This window comes from Panthera tigris, chromosome D4 (assembly GCF_018350195.1).
Source record: "Panthera tigris isolate Pti1 chromosome D4, P.tigris_Pti1_mat1.1, whole genome shotgun sequence".
Taxonomy (NCBI): domain Eukaryota; kingdom Metazoa; phylum Chordata; class Mammalia; order Carnivora; family Felidae; genus Panthera; species Panthera tigris.
Genome location: NC_056672.1, coordinates 71,765,451 through 71,782,542, shown reverse-complemented (window position 1 = coordinate 71,782,542; position 17,092 = coordinate 71,765,451). Strand labels below are relative to the sequence as shown.

The 17,092-nt window shown below is 43.3% G+C and overlaps 1 protein-coding gene across 11 annotated transcripts in view; it reads left to right on the top strand.

Moving 5' to 3' along the window:
* Window positions 1-17,092, top strand: part of SUSD1 (sushi domain containing 1) — a 285,236-nt gene that overhangs the window by 102,191 nt on the left and 165,953 nt on the right. For all 11 annotated transcript variants that reach the window (XR_006210619.1, XR_006210620.1, XR_006210618.1 and 8 more), the window contains exons 13-14: window positions 8,471-8,567; window positions 12,496-12,754. Coding sequence is in view for 8 of the 11 variants with exons in the window: in XM_042964612.1 (XP_042820546.1) it covers window positions 8,471-8,567; window positions 12,496-12,754 (356 nt within the window). In the remaining 3 variants the exon portion in view is untranslated. The remainder of the gene's footprint in view (window positions 1-8,470; window positions 8,568-12,495; window positions 12,755-17,092) is intronic.

Below are 17,092 nucleotides of genomic sequence, written 5' to 3'. Positions count from 1 at the left end.
GGGAAGGAGGGAGGGGCAGGCTACAAGAGCAGGGGAGGAACAGAGAGAGAGGGAGACAGAATCCCAAGCAGGTTCCAGGCCATCAGTGCAGAGTCCGACACAGGGCTTGAACCCACACACCATGAGATCATGACCTGGGCCTGAATCAAGAGACGGACGCTTCACCGACTAGGCCACCCAGGCACCCCCAGAATTTGTGTTTTTTAGTTTACTTGTTTATTTGCTTTTCCCCGACTAAGCTCCTTGAAGGCAGAGATGTAAAGATAGTGCTGGCACATAGCACAACAAACCCTGAATGGCCATTGCATGGTATTAGCATTGAGGGGATGGCTGGTGAGTTAAGAAAAGCTTTAAAAAAAAAAAAAAAAAGAATTTACTAAGTTTTAGGCTGGAAGGAGAAGTAATGTCCAATTGGGCATCTCTCTGTGGTGACTTAGTCAAATGAATACCTATTTAGTTTCCTGCTCTGTGGTCCTTACCGTGTTTGGCTGGTTTGTACTGCTGATTTAAATCAGTATTTCAAATTTTTTGAGTTGGATAAGGGAGTCTCTTCTTGAGGAGACATTTATTTTAATCTTGTTTTGTAGGCTAACTATAGCCCCCTTAGCTGAAGTGCCTTGTTCTCATGGCCACCAGGGGACACTGTTGAGCTATTTAAGTCCATTGAGACCCTTCAAAAAGTTCTTTGTGACAACGGCTGCATATTTTCCAACTCTACCCTACTTTAAAGAATTTGAAATTTTAAAAAAGTGAAAAATTCAAGTTGTTATGATCTTTTCAAAAGGTAAAAAAGAAACAAAAAACCACCCAAACTCTCTTTTTTTATAAAAAGGGGAAAAAAGAGAGCCTTATGTGTTGATAGGAAGAGGTATGCCTTGATTGCCTAAGATATGGCTGTGTTTCAATAAAATCCTGAACTTTTCAATCTTACCAGAAATGCGAGGCAAGGGATTTGGGCCTGGAAAACTCAGCAGCTGATTTCCCAGAAGGAAAGTGAATGGAATTTCCCTTCCGAATGCCTTACATTAAACTAAATCTCCCTAATGGGAACAGGATGAAGAGTAGTGCTTTAAATATATCGCTGACCTCAGAGGAGGGTGCAAGTTCTAGGCACGTTGAAGGGCAGAGGAAAGTGTTGGAGTGAGAAAAGGAGAGCGTGTTGGCCTGAGGGGAGGGGGGGAGACCAGGTCCTCTCCCAGGGCTTGTGCCTCAGGGCTGACAGGCTCCCTCAGGTAGAGCCCAGTGAGCTGAATTCCTCAGAAGAGCTCCACTACTTACACTCCTTTTAGGACAGGGTAAAGAGCAAACTCCATCCTTGGTGTAGACCCAGAGTCAGAAGAGCTTTCACACGTTGGTTATGCTATTTTCTAGCCAAGTCAGAAAGCTTGTCTTCCCATAGGGAGAGAGAAAAAACCAGAGAGGGGAAAGTGGGGGGCGGGGGAGAGAGAAAACAAATGTGTGTGGAAAGGTAAAGCTAAACCACTTGTGTACACAACACAGTGATAATTTGAGGTTGAATATTTATTATAGAATCAAGAATGCTGGAGGAGAAAAGGGAAGAAAGGATGTCAAGGAAACCATTCCTTCCCAAGGTGCCCTTTAGTACCAAGGCTGGAAACTAATATGGGAAATTTCCCATCTCTGCCTGCATTCGGGAAAAGAAAAAGAGAATGTACTTTTTTCAGATATTCAGGAAAGCAATCAAAAACATAGGTATGTCCTGAGCATTAGCAGACTGTCCCTTTAATGGAGAGAATGGAGAGGTCTAGTCAGGGTAGCTCTGATTCCCCCACAGGACTAGAAGCCACAGCCCCCACGTCTGATATCTCCTCTCTTCCTATTGGGTGTCCCCAGAAAGCACTGTACAGGACCAAGTCTGTTGAGTTCTTCTGCCAGAGGCTTCTCGTCCATGGTTGGCTACCCATAGACTTTCCAAGGACAGTGCACCCCTGTGTCCTCTGAGAACCCTATTTCCTTGGGCTGTTTCCAGGGTACCACACTTATTCCTGCTGGTCCCCCTCGCTCCCAGGGGGCAGAAGCTGCAGTAGAGGTCCGGAGAGGGACTGGCCTTCATGCCAGCTGTTCCTGTGTTTGTCCGGACTCTCTGAGAGTCTTTCATGGACACAAGTTCTTTGACATCTGGGTATGTAATGTTAGACTAGAAGGAAGGTATGGCCCTTCCTTACCTCCATGGGCCACCTATTCTCTCATCCCCTGAACTCTCCCAGCTACTTTCTAGCAGATCTAAATCCCAAACCTCCAAGTGAATGGCTGTGTAGGGATGGGTATCTCCCAGTTCCCCTCACTGAAAGCATCCACACCCTGACCTAGGCCCCATGGAGACAAGATGATACACCGCAGAGGAAAATAGGCTGGGTGTGTTATTTTCTTGTATTAGCGTTAGCTTTTACCAAATATGAATGAGAACATTTCTTTACACCAGAAGCGTAAAAACCAGAGTTTCTGTGTGTGGTGGAAGAGTGTGGGAGGGGCATGGGGTGATTTAACAATTTAACCCAGCAAATATTTATTGACTGGTTATGTACAAAGACCTGTGCTAAGTGCTGAAGGGGGGGATGTAAAGATGAAGAGAAGATCGTTCCTTCTCCCCGGAAGGCCAAGTCTCACAACTTCATCGATAGGGGGAATGTAGCCAGCCTTGTAATGGCTGCTGACTTATGGTGCAAGCTACCATTGTTTCTATTGCTGTCAGTTTCAGTTGGTCATGCCTCCCCAAGTGTGCAGTGTGATCTGCTGGGGAGGTGCTAAGGATTCAAAAAGAACCAACGCAGTGTCTTTGTATGTATTTATTTATGTGTGTCATTTCCTTGTATTTACTTGAAATTTATAGCATAAAGTTGGGGCTTTAGTTTTGGCACAGATTCAATTTTCTTTTCCGTTCTTTTTATTCATGTTGGTGTGTTTTAGAGGAATTTTAACACGTTTTCACTTATATTACTTCCTTTCTCTTACTGATTTTAATAGTTTGCCTACATTAATGATATTAACCTTTTGTTATACATATTATAACCCACCTCCTGGGTTATTTACTGTTTATTTTTCTTGTCAGTATTCTTTTTTAACATTTTAAACATTTAAACATTTCATGTAATCAATTCTATTGATTCTTTTATAGTTTCTGCCTCTGGTCATGCCAAGAAAAACCTTCCCCCACCCTGAAATTAGATCAATTCTTATTCTCTAATATTGTCTAATGCTTCGTCGTCTTCTTTTTTTTTTAAAGTAATCTCTGTGCCCAATGTAGGGCTTGAACTCACAACCCCAAGATCAAGGGTCAGATGCTCTACTGACTGAGCCATCCCTCTGATGCTTCTTGATAGTTTTGCTTTTTGCCTATAAATTTAGACCCATTTGGAATTTGTCTTGATATATAGTATAAGGCTAAATTTACAGGGTATTTTTTTTCCCTAAATGATAAGCCAGTTTCCCACCACCTTTTTTTTTTTTAATTTTTACCTTATTATTTTTTAAATATTTATTTATTTTTTAGAGAGAGCACGAGAGGGAGAGGGGCAGAGAGAGAAACAGACAGAATTAGAGGCAGGCTCCAGGCTCTGAGCTGTCAGCACTGAGCCTGATGCAGGGCTCAAACTCACAAGCCATGAGAATATGACCTGAGCTGAAGTCGGACGCTTAACCAACTGAGCCACCCAGGTGTCCCCCATACCACCTTTGGAAAGACTGTCTGTGCTATGCACTATATTCTCATTTATTTGTTTGGATCTCTTTCTAGACTCTCTAATTTCTTCCATTCCTTTGCTTGTCCTGGGCTTGTACCATACTATTTCAATTATTGTAATTTTATGCTATATTTAATATTTTATAGGGAAAGTTCTCCTTCACTGCTTTTCTCCTTACTCTCCAGAGTTTTCTCACATGGCAGTCCCCGTATTTTCCTTTGTCATTTGCTTATGGGGTCTTCCCCCATCTTACATACCCAGGGTGGAAGAACTATACTCTCCAGCCCAGACATGACCCATTTCTGGCCTTGGGTCTGATTTGATTTAAATCAGTAATGAGGCTAATGTAAAGAAAAGCACATCTACCCAGGACACCAGCTGGGGGCAGGGGGTGGGGTGGGGCGCGGGACTGGGAATAGCACCTCGGAAAACATGGCTGGAAGTTAAGATTATTTAACCTTGAAATGTGGCTAACAACTCGCCTAATGAAGTTCAGGCTTTTACATGAGTGAAAAAAAAGTAGCCTATTTAAAATAGAAGGTGGGGAAGGTCTTGGAACAGAAAGCAGTCTGGAAGTCACATGTGGATGGAATTGGCCGGATGGCAGTGGCACATTTAGAACTAACTGCAGGCATGAAACTAGCAAAGGGCAGTGTAGCATGAAACAGTCAGGGGTGGCTTTCCAGCTCCTTCTGTGGGCCTGCCTTCTCCCAGCTGAGCTAGCGCTTTGTTCTGCTTGTACCGAGGACGGGGCAAAACTGGGCAGTCTTAAGAGGTGAACCAAAAGACTAGAGTAACTGGAATTATTAATCAGAGAAGAGCAAACAGAGGAAAAATTTAAAAGAGCCCGAGGAAGGTTCTCACACAGAGAGTGAACAGTTCATCCCCCTCTGGGCTGAAAACAGGAAATGTGTGATAAAAAGCACTTGCTTTACTGTGACAACAGGACATCACAAATGAAAGGGCATTTCAATGTTAGCGTGAAGGGCTGAGGGCAGAAATTCTCAGACTGGAAGGGGCACATTACCCTGGAGGACCTGGCCAAGGCTTTTCAAACCTCAGCCTCCTCTCCCCATCGCGGCTGCAGGAACCTGGCAGTCGTCTTCCTCAGGGGCGTGAGTTTCAGAATCTCTTTGGAACACACACCTCTTGGAAACGGTGTAGACCTCCAAGGCCTGTGAGACCCTGACTGTGTAAGCAGGGGCTGTTCCAGGTCACCTTCCAGGGTCCCTAGCAATCCCACAAGCTTATGGAAATGTAATTTATGTGGCCATATCTAGGTGACTTTGGAAGGAATTCTAGATTTGGCACTGTTTAATAAAAGTTACTGGGGCTCTCACTCTTCCACTTGGTATCAGATGCCTGGGGATCCTAGTGGTCGGTGCTGAGGTGCATTTACCCCATCACCCCGGGGAGCTACCGACGGCTGACTCTGAAGCACCACCACGGTTTGCTCCTGTCTGGACCTGCATTCTAACTGCCGGCTGGACAATTCCACAAGCATGTCAGCGAGCTGCTTCTGAACTTCTCTTCCAGACCTTGCCTGACATCACTGCTGACTCAGTTGTCAAAACCAAAGCCCAGATTCTTCCCTCTTCCTTATCTTCCACCACGTTCTGTTCTCTCTCTCCCTGAGTGTCTCTTCCACCTGCCCCCTCTTCTCCATTCTCAGTGCTGTCACTTGCTTCAGACCTCAGGCACATCTTAACAAGGTTTTGGACAACTGGTACTTCGGTTCTTTTTCAATTCCTCCTTCAACCAGCTGTCTACATTGTATTTCTTTTTTTTTTTTTTTTAATTTTTTTTTAACGTTTACTTGCTTTGAGGGAGATAGAGACAGTACAAGTGGGGAGGGGAAGAGAGAGAGGGAGACAGAGAATCCCAAGCAGGCTCTGCACTGTCAGTGTGGAGCCCAACACGAGGGCTTGAACTCAGGAAACCCATGAGATATGACCAGAGCTGAAACCAAGAGTCAGATGTTTAACTGACTGAGCTACCCAGGTGCCCTAATATTTCTTTTTTTTAATTAATTAATTAATTAATTTATTTATTTTGGGGGAGAGACAGACAGACCATGAGCAGGGGAGGGGCAGAGGGAGAGAGAGAATCCCAAGTAGGCTCCACCTTCAGCTCAGAGCCTGACTCGGGGCTTGATCTCACAACTCTGAGATCATGACCTGAGGTGAAGTCAGGAGTTGGATGCTTAACCATCTGAGGCACTCAGCTGCCCCTAAATTGTCTTTCTAAAATACACATCTGCTAAGAAATCTGTAAATGACTTCATTCTATTGCCAGGACGTCAGATCTGACCTCTATCCACACCTCCCATTTGTTGCCTACCAGACCGGGGCTCAGCCTTTCAGCTACGCTGAACTACTGGTGGGGCTGCAGTTCTGTCTCTGCCCTCTCTCCCACCTCCTGCCCCTGTATACATGTATTTCTGCATTCTGTGGTCTCGGCGCCCCCTGCCCTTGTTCAGGTGTCCTTCCTCTGCACCTTCTACAACACCCTGCGTATAACTTTCTCATGGTTCTGAGCACTGCATGTTTCTGAAACCGTCTCCACTATTAGAGTCTGAACTCCTGGAGAGCAGAAACTGTGTCTTCCATGGCTGTTTCTTCCAGCCTCCCATGGTACGTGACGTATAAAGGTAGCTAATAAAGGTGTTGATTGATGATGTATAAATGACATATTTGTTAGAGCTTTTTTTTTTTTTTAATTTTTTTTTTTAACGTTTATTTATTTTTGAGACAGAGAGAGAGCATGAACAGGGGAGGGGCAGAGAGAGAGGGAGACACAGAATCTGAAACAGGCTCCAGGCTCTGAGCTGTCAGCACAGAGCCCGACGCGGGGCTCGAACTCACGGACTGTGAGATCATGACCTGAGCCGAAGTCGGACACTTAACCAACCAAGCCACCCAGGCGCCCTGTTAGAGCTTTTTTTAAAATTTTTTAAATTTTTAAAATTTTTAAAATTTTTTTTTATTTTTTTTAACGTTTATTTTTGAGACAGAGAGAGACAGAGCATGAACGGGGGAGGGTCAGAGAGAGAGGGAGACACAGAATCTGAAACAGGCTGCAGGCTCTGAGCCATCAGCACAGAGCCCGACGCGGGGCTGGAACTCACGGACCATGAGATCGTGACCTGAGCCGAAGTTGGACGCTCAACCGACTGAGCCACCCAGGCGCCCCAGAGCCTTTTTTAATTGGGGAATGATTGGCATACAAGTTATATTAGTTTCAGGTATACAACATAATAATTTGATATTTATATACATTATGAAATGGTCACCACAATAAATCCAGTCACCATCTGTCACCATACAGAGTTGCTACAATATTATTGACTGTATTCCTTATGCTGTACATTACATCCCCATGTCTTATTTATTTTATAACTAGAATATTGTACCTCTTAATCCCTTTCTCTTATTTTGTCTACCCCCCAAATCCCCTTCCCTCTGGCAACTATCATATTTTATTTTATTTTTTTAAGTTTATTTTTAAGAGAAAGAGAGAGAGACAGAGTGCAAGCAGAGGAGGGGCAGAGAGAGAGGGAGACACAGAATCTGAAGCAGGCTCCAGGCTTCAAGATGTCAGCGCAGAACCCAATGTCTTGAACTCATGAACTGTGAGATCATGACCTGAGCCAAAGTCGGAGGCTTAACTGACTGAACCATCCAGGCGCCCCTCATGATAGTGCTTTAAAGTCTATCTAGGAAGGTCTAAGTTTTTATTATAATTTGGATTGGAAATTTCTACCCCAAGTCTATTTTCTAATTGGGTAAATAGAGTCTTGAGTGTTTATTTTGGCCTCCTACTCCTCACTTTCACTGTAACAGAGTTCTAGGCCAGGGTTGGGAAGGGGGGCATTCATATTTTATTCTTTGTCTTTCTTCCTTTCTCCCTCTATAAATCTCATCCACTTGATAGCAGTGTTGAGAAGATCATATGAGATGAGGCCTGTGCAGAAAACAGCTAGTACATTTAGTTAGTGCCCAGTGCATCTCAGCTGTGTTACCCACAAGGCACAATGGCGGCCGGTGCCTTCATACTGTGAATGTAGCTATCAGTTAGATACTAGAACACTGGTGTCAGCCAACATAGTCCCCTCCCAGTGGAAAGTCTATTTGGGAAACCTGGTTGCTGGAGAGAACAAAAGAAGGACAGAATGTTCTGTGATTGGGAAGGATCTAGAAGTCTGATATGCTGGTTTTCCCCAGCATATCTGGAACCTGTCCACCAAGTTAACTGTAAGGCCCACTGTATCCACCCTGTCAGCACTGGGGAATTGCTTATTTTTTTTTTTTTAAACTTTACTGTGGTAAAATATATAACATAAAATGTACCATTGTAACCGTTTTCTGGCACAGAATTAAGTACATTCATGATGTTGTAAATCATCACCACTATCTATTTCTACAATCTTTTCATCATCCCAGACAGAAATTCTGTTGATCATTACACAATTAACTCCCCCTTGCCTACCCACCCCTCAGTCCTTAGCAACTTCCAATCTACTTCTGCTTCTATGAATTTGTCTGTTCTAGATATTGCATGTAGGAGGGATCATACAATGTCTTTCTAAGTCTGGCTTATTTCATTTAGTGTCATGTTTTCAAGATTCATTCGTGTTATAGCATATGTCAGAAAATGCTCATCAGTCCTTACATTTGAACTTTCCTTTTGATGGCCCCCATTAGGACCACTTTGGTCATGCTTCCATTTGTTCTGATCACACCCTTTTCCTCTTTTTGACTTGTTTTCAGAGCCTCCTCTTCCAGAAGTAGACTTTGTCACAGTGCATGGAAGGCCTCTACCACGTCTGAGACTGAGGAAAGCCAAGGAGAAAAATGGACCGATCAGGTGAGCAGTGCCCCCTTCTCCATGGTTGTCCAGGGATCCTCATAGAGAGTTTTGGAAACTTTGGTTTAATTGAGGAGCTCTCTCTTTAGGTGCTGTGCTCAAATTATTGGGGCAGTATAGGCAGGGCCTCATATTCATTTATTGTTTTAAACTTTTTTTTTTTTTTAAGTTTGTTTTATTTTGAGAGAGAGAGTGAGTGCATGGGAGGGGCAGAGAGCGAGAGAGAGGGAAAGAGAGAATCTCAAGCAGGCTCTGTATTGTCAGTATGGAGCCAGATGTGGGGCTTGAATTCACAAACTGATCATGTCCTGAGCTTAAACCAAGAGTCGGTCATGCAGGTGCCCCGGGGCCTTTTATTTTTGATTCCTTGGGCACAGACTGGGTCTTTAACTCCAACCAGGGCCCTTCCAAATAAATAGAGAGACTTCTAAGGAGCCAGAAACAAGCACTTGGGCAGCTTAGCTCAATAATTAAATCCATTCCTTTGGTCAGTGGACAAGCATTGGTTGAGTGTAACGTATCAGGTGTGATCCTTTGCACTCATATCTTAACATACATCTCTTCGTGATGATGGATCAAGAGCATCATTTCATTTACCAAAGACAGAGTATGTTTTTCTTTATTTAAGGATGATCTTTGGGTATGGGTAGTGGCTTCTGAAAGGGTCCTTTGGATAACTCTCTTAATTCAACCACATATTGAGTTAAGGGCAAGGCACTGGGTAGTTAATGACTGCTTCTGGGATTCCAGATTTTATTAGGATGGAATTAATCCACCTCAGTTGGAGAACTACATTGTCTTCCATTAGGCATTTTATTTAGAGGGTCATGGTTGGATTAAGAAAGTAGAATTATTCCCCCTTTTTTTTTTTAGAAAGGAAGATAGAGGTTTCCCTGGAGAGATAAGCAACTCTCTCACGGGAATAAGGCAAGGACATGGCAATAACCTTGCCATCCTTGACCTAACCTTCATTGTCTTATGTCAGTCTTGACCTGTTAGTCTAATGACCCTTCAGTATAATCAAGGTGAAAATAAATGTGAGATATTATAAAGTTAAAAGAAAGTCTGGATCTATTATTTGTGTGTCCATTTATCTTTATTTTTTTTATTTAAAAAATTTTTTTTAATGTTTATTTATTTTTGAGACAGAGAGAGACAGAGCGTGAGTGGGGGAGGAGCAGAGAGAGAGGGAGACACAGAATCCAAAACAGGCTCCAGGCTCTGAGTGGTCAGCACAGAGCCTGATGCGGGGCTTGAACTCACGGATCGTGAGATCATGACCTGAGCCGAAGTCGGACGCTTAACCGACTGAGCCACCCAGGTGCCCCCATTTATCTTTATTTTTAAAAAATGTTTATTAATTTATTTTGAGAGAGAGAGTGAGCGTGACTGGGAGAGGGGCAGAGAGAGAGGGAGACAGAGAATCCCAAGCAGGCTCTGCACGGCCAGCGCAGAGCCTGATGTAGGGCTCAAACCCACAAACTGTGAGATCATGACCTGAACCAAGATCAAGAGTTGGTTGCTTAACTGACTGAGCCACCAAGGTGTCCCAATCTGTGTGTCCATATATAATGAAACTTAGGCTTTTCCTGTCTTTCCATTAGTTTAAGTGCAGCAAATTCTTAAAGGTCTTTCCTGGGATGGCTATTGCCCACATTGTTCTGTTTCTGACAAGTTACTGGAAGGCACTGCAATTCTGTTGCTATAAGGAGAACAGAAGTTATGATATCACTGTCTGAGAGAACTTGCAAGAGTAAATGTGATATGTAGGCCAAATAGTTACGTAAGGCAAAAAGAAAAGCCAAATGACAGTCTATCTTTGTGGCTAATGTGCTCTCCAGTGCCTCCAAAACAGGAAGTGGAGATCTGTGAGTCATTCAGGGGGGGGGGGGGGTGGCGGTGAGAAAGAGGGGAGAAGTCTTTCCAGAACAGTCATGTTCCAAACAGCCACAACTGCTTCCCTAACGTCATCAGGGTTAATTACCAGAAGGCAAGTGGGGTGATTTCCTCTCCCTGAGTACCTGGTTTGAGCTGGGGCAGCAGCTTTGCCAGTGTGTGAGACAGGCCTGAGTCTGCTTTGTGCATCATTGGGGGTAGGGCAGTGGCTTGGGGCACTTGGTGGAGCTGGGCTCTGGGACCATGGCTGCCTCCTTAGCTTGGTGATCTTGGACAGATGATACAGCCTGTTCCCGGGTTCTCTTAATGCTAGTGCCTCCCACACTTGCCAACTTCTAGAAATCACCTAGGGGTGCTTTATCAGCAGTGCAAATTCTCGCACTTGACTCTTGGAGATTTCGATTCAGTAGGTCTGGGACAGGGGCTGGAAATTTGTATAATTATCAAGCAATTCAGCTGATTATGATCATGCTAACTGGGGAAGACTGCTTTATGTCCTATGACTGGTGCCTCTAATGGGCAATGTCCAGAACCAAAGGTATGCCTTGAACTTGCACTTGAACACCACTATCTACATGGAAAGACATGGTTGATTTGAAGAGGAGCTTGTGGGCAGCATGGAGCTGCTGCACTATTTACTTTCTTACCTGCAGCCACAATTCGTAGGAATGTCTTCAGGTCTCCAGGAAACTGTGTTGTTACAAGTGTTCCCTTGTAGGGAGTGGATTCTTAGTAAATGTTTACAGTGGTGGTGATGACAGCTCACTGCCCTGCAGGCTTTACTTTGTACCTTTTGGAGAAAGCCCTTTGCTGGAAAGTGAGCCCAGACTTTGTGGAAATCAGGACTCTGGGACCCCTAGGGTTTTTGGGTGGAGATTTTCCAAGTCCAACACCTACTATGGTGGGGGGCTCCCTTTTCTTAACGTAGTGACCCATGGACTTTTAGGAAGGAAGAGGTAGGGCATTTAGGAATGTGGAGCAGGTAGTGTATATTTATTGGTAAAATAGATCATGTGGCCTAATGGTTTGGAAATGACCCCAATCATATTTGGTACTGATGCATATTTTTCCTCTTTACTGAAATTTCAACTCAAGAAATGTTAGCGGGGAGTCAGTCACAGCCAAAGAACTGTGTAAGGATTTGCAAGGATATAAGTGTCAATCATTTAAATCCCTGCTCTTAAGCCTGACCGGGAAAGCAGGTGTTCAGACACGTGCTATACTAGAGGCAGGAGATAAGGACTGAAGAGATGGGAACAAAAAAGAAGTCGTGATTCATTCTCAGTGCGTTTTTATGCTGACACCTCCTTTCACCGACAGGTTTTGAATTTGGTGGGATAAACCACAATAAACACACACAAAAGGAGAGTAGATTGCTGGTGTGCCTCTTTGTCCACACCTAGGGAACAGTTCCATAATGCACATATGACATTGTCCCTTTCAGGCTATTTCAGGATATTGTCAGGCTAGACTAACTCATGGTGACTTTGCACTCCTTCCTTCTCATTTATTTCACATGAACTTTGGTATCAGTCTGTGAACCGGAGGGAATGCAGATCACATGAGTTCCGTTTTAGGCTGCCATGTGATTAGAGCCGTTTTGCAGACTTAGCCCATTAACTCTTGTAGGCGGCCAGCCTCCATGTGACTGCTGAACCCTTGGCCCAGCTGGGCTTTATTTGCCCACGTGGAGAGCATTGATTAGATCGGCTTTATGGCATGCACGCTCAGGGCGGCCATACTTGTAACAACTTCTCCCAGCTCTAGAGGATGTACTTGGCGTCCATCCTCAGCGAGAACTTGAGATCCCTCACCCCATGTCATGTGGCGTTAGCAGTACAGGTTCAAACTCAAGTGCCCTACCTGTTGGAGCCATCAGACTGTCGATCCGCTGTGGGCAAGGACTTTTTCTTGTGCAGTTTTGTATGTGCCTCTAGTGCCTAGAGAAGTGTTTCTCTCATAGCAGGTGCTCAATAAATATGAATAAATAAATGAAGCAAGGGTCTGATAGACATTTTCTTTTTATTTCCAGTTCCTACCAGGTGTTGGTGCTTCCCCTGGCCCTCCAAAGCACTTTTTTTTGTGATTCTGAAGGGGCTACCTCATTCTTTAGCAACACCTCTGATGCCAGTGGATATGTGGCTGCGGAACTACTGGCCGAAGATGTTCCAGATGATGCCATGGAGATATCTATTGGGGACAGGCTGTACTATGGGAAATACTATAATGCACCTTTGAGAAAAGGGAATGATTACTGGATTATATTACGAATCACAAGTGAATGGAATAAGGTATATACTTCTTTAAAAACTCTTGTGACTTCTCTGTTTTCTTTTTCATGTGAAAGTTAAATGTTTGGACATTTGTTTTCCTGGTATTTGAGATGGACACTGCATGTAATAACCATAAAAATGTGTTGACTACTTTGCCTTTATAAATGACGGGCAGGTGAAACCTTTAAGGAGGTTGATGTTCTGAACTTCCTGCAGGACCTGGCTGGATTTATGCTTGGACTGACCTAGTTTTGGTTCTTCCTCTTAAGCTGCAGGAATGCCCTCATCCTACTGCACTGCTGAAGCCTTAGTTAGAAAGGAACATCTAGATTTCCCTGTCACTTCCTTGTACTCCTGCCAAGCTGCCGCCTCCCCTCACTCTGTCTTGGAAGCAGGAAGGAGAGGCAGATTAACGTCAGCACTGCCCTATTTTCTCCTTCCATTGCTTCCTCGGCCATACCCACCTCTCCTCATCCTTAGAAAGACTATGTTATTCCAGTGGTGGTTCTTTCATGAGACCTAGAACTATGTAGTCATTGTATAATGAATAAATCTAGTGAGTTGGATAGGCAGAAAGCAGGCGCTGGATCAGTGGGCGGGGGTAGAAGTTCTCCTGGAAGAGCCATTGTGATGGGTTGTCCCAGGAGAACTCGAAGAGTGGGATAAATTCACATAGATTGGTGATGGAAATTAGAAAAACATTGTATTAATATTATTAGAAACATCTCCTTTTTAAAAAGGTTTTTAATGTTTAATTTTGAGAGAGAAAGTGTGAGTGGAGGAAGGGTGCAGAGAGAGAGAGAGAAAGAGAGAGAGAATCCATAGCAGGCTCCTTGCTGTCAGTGCAAAGCCCAATGTGGGGCTCAAACCCACTAACAGTGAGATTATGCCCTGAGCTGAAGCTGTCTGTTCAACCAACTGAGCTACCCAGGCACCTCAATAGAAACATCTCTTGACTAATGAATCTGAGCCACCTGGACTATAAGGTTCATCACATACTTACGACCAAGACACACTCTATTTTTTTTAATTAGAAAAAAATATTTTAAGGTTTAGTTTTGAGAGAGAGAGACAAAGTGTGAGCAGGGGAGGGGCAGAGAGAGAGGGAGACACAGAATCTGAAGAAGGCTCCAGGCTGTGAGCTGTCAACACAGAGTCTGATGTGGGGCTCGAACTCACAAACTGTGAGATCATGACCTGAGCTGAAGTCGGATGCTTAACTGACTGCGCCCCAATTTTTTTTTTTTAATTTGAGAGAGTGCACGTGCATGAGCATGAGTGGGGAAGAGGGCAGAGGGAGAGAGAATCTCAAGCAGGCTCCATGCCCAGTGGGAACCAGATCTCACCACCGTGGGATCATGACCTGAGCTGAAGTCGGACTCTCAACCGACTGAACCACCCAGGCACCCCATCCTCCCTTTTTAACATTCTACTGTATGTATGCACCACATTTTAGCCATTCATCTGTGGATAGATGCTTGGGTTGCTTCCATCTTTGAGCTATTTTGAATAAGGCTGCTATGAACATGCTGTACAAATATCTCCTTTGAGTCCTTGCTCTCCATTTTTTCGGCATTGACCCAGAGTTGGAATCGTTGGGTCATATGGTAATTATCTTTGTATTTTTTTGAAGAACTGCCACACAGCAATGGCACCATATTACATTCTCACCGACAGTACACAATTATTCCATTTTCTCTACATCCTCCCCAAGAACTGCTGTTTTCTGTTTTGATAATGGCCCTCCTAATGGATGTGGGGTGGTGTCTCATTGTAGTTTGGGCTTCTGTTTTTCTAATGATTAGCGATGTTGAGCGTCTTTTCAAAATGCTTTTGACAACTTTTATATCTTCTTTGGGGAAATGGTTATTCAAGTCATTTGCCCATTTTTTTTAATGTTTACTTTTTGAGAGGGCACACATGCACACACGTGTATGAGCAGGAGAGGGGCAGAGAGAGAGGGGGACAGAGGATCAAAAGTGGGCTCTGTGCTGACAGCAGAGAGCCCAACTCAGGGTTCGAACCCACAAACTGAACCATGAGATCATGACCTGAGCCAAACTTGGATGCTCAACCAACTGCGTCACCCATATGCCTCCCTGTACCCATTTTTGAAAAAGGTTATTTATTTCTTTGTTGTTGGGTTTTAGGAGTTCTCTATATATTCTGGATATCAATCCTTTATGAGATTTGCAATGTGCAAATATTTTCTACCATTCCATTGATGGCCTTTTTACTCTGTCGTAAGTGCCCTTTGATGCAGAAAAGTTCTTAATGTTACAAGCTTCTTTTTTTTATTCCAGTATAATTAATATACAGTGTTACATTTCAAGTGTACAATATAGTGATTCAACAATTCAGTGCATTATTCAGTGCTCATCATGATAAGTGAACTCAGTATTTCATTTATGTATTTCATTTATTCACCCATTTATGTCACCCACCCACCAACCCTTGGGCATCAACCAGTTTGTTCTCTGTATTTAGAAGTTTTTTTTCCTCTTTGTCTCTTCTCTGCCTCATTTCACTTAGCATTATACTCTCTAGATCCCTCTATATTGTTGCACATGGCAAGTTGTCATTCTTTTTTATGGCTGAGCACCACACACACACACACACCCACACCCACACATCTTTATCCATTCATCTTTTGATGGACACTTGAATTGCTTCCATATCTTGCTTATTGTATATAGTGCTGCAATAAACATAGGGGTGCATGTATTTTTTTCAATTCAGTTTTCATATGCTTTGGGTAAATACCCAATAGTGGCATTACTGGATCATACGGTAGTTCTATTTTTAATTTTTTGAGGGCCCTCCGTACAGTTTTCCACAGTGGCCACGCCAGTTTGCATCCTGCTAACAGTGCATGAGTGTGCTTTTTTCTCCACATCCTCAAAAGATCTTAATTTTGATGAAGTCAAGTTTGTCTATTTTTTCTTTTGTTGCCCATGCCTTTGGTGTTACATCCAAGAAATCATTGCTAAATCCAATTGTTAAAAAGATCTGTATATCTTCTTTGGCACCATTCGTCAAAAAGATTTCCTTTACCCATTGAATGTTCTTGGCCACCCTTGTTGAAAATTATTTGATATGTATGCAAGAGCTTCTTTTTGGGCTCTCTATTCTGTATTCTCCCAGTTCTCTGTGTATCTGTCCCAGTAACTAGCACCACCATGCACCCAGTTGCTAAGATAGAAATGCACGAATAATTCTTGCCTCCTGCCTCCTTATCTTCTTGTCTAGTACATCATCAAATCCTGTCTATTCTATCACCGTAATGCTGTGTAAAATCATCCTTTTCTCTCCTTCCTCATTAACACTGTTTAGCCTTTGACATCTCTTGCCTGAACATCAAATTTTCTAACTCATCTTCCTGTCTCTTATTCTGTCTCCTTGATCCATGTAACTGCCAGAATGAGTTTTGTAAAGTGTAAATCTGGTCATGACACTCTGTTTTAATGAGCTCCCTTCTTCACCTGGCCCCACCAATTTCTCTCCTTTAATATACTCCATTCCCAAGTACGTGCCTTACTGGTTATTAAGGTTAGATCCCTTTCACTGGTTATTATTGGATATTATTTTCCACTAGTTGCACTTAGCATCAAGGCAAAATTAGTCACATTCAAAAGCTTATGGCCATTTTGAGCTTTCCCCAGAATTTGTCAGTGTAAATATATTTTTTCAATTTTTAAGAAAACCAGATTGCCCAAGGTTGTCACTTGAAAGAGAATTTCCTTTTGAACTTAGAGGGATCCTTCTCTAACCCCTGCTATTTAGTTTCCTCTGGGGAATGTTTTGCAGACTAATCCCAGCCATTCCTAACAGACAAATATGCACATAATAACTGGGGGAGAAGAGAAGGTATTTCATTCCAATGAGTTTGTGGGTCTCCTCTACCATGGATGAGCTTTCATATGTTATTACTATTGTTGTTGTTGTTATTTTGTTCTCTTTCTGGCCCTTGGCTACTGTTTGGGTAACTGAGGCAGCCGGGTAAGTATTCTCTAGAGAGGTGAAGTATTATTATATGCCAAGGCTTCTCATAGCCTAGCCTATCACATGCATCACTATCTTGCTGAACTGGATGTGACCTTGGAATCTTTCTCAACAGAGTTCACAGGCAGTCAATGCCAGTTGCTGAGAGCTGGCCAGGGGAATGAAACTCATTGCCATTTCTGTCCTTTACCCATAGTGTGTGCTTTGTGAGATCTTTTGAGAAGCTATAGAATTGATCCCCAGGGTCACTTCTGTCCCTGCTACCTATGCCAGTCCCTCGAATACTTAGTAGTCACATGGCTAAAGTATACTATGTTAGAGCTAGAAGAGGCCTTAAAGATATTTTCATCCAAA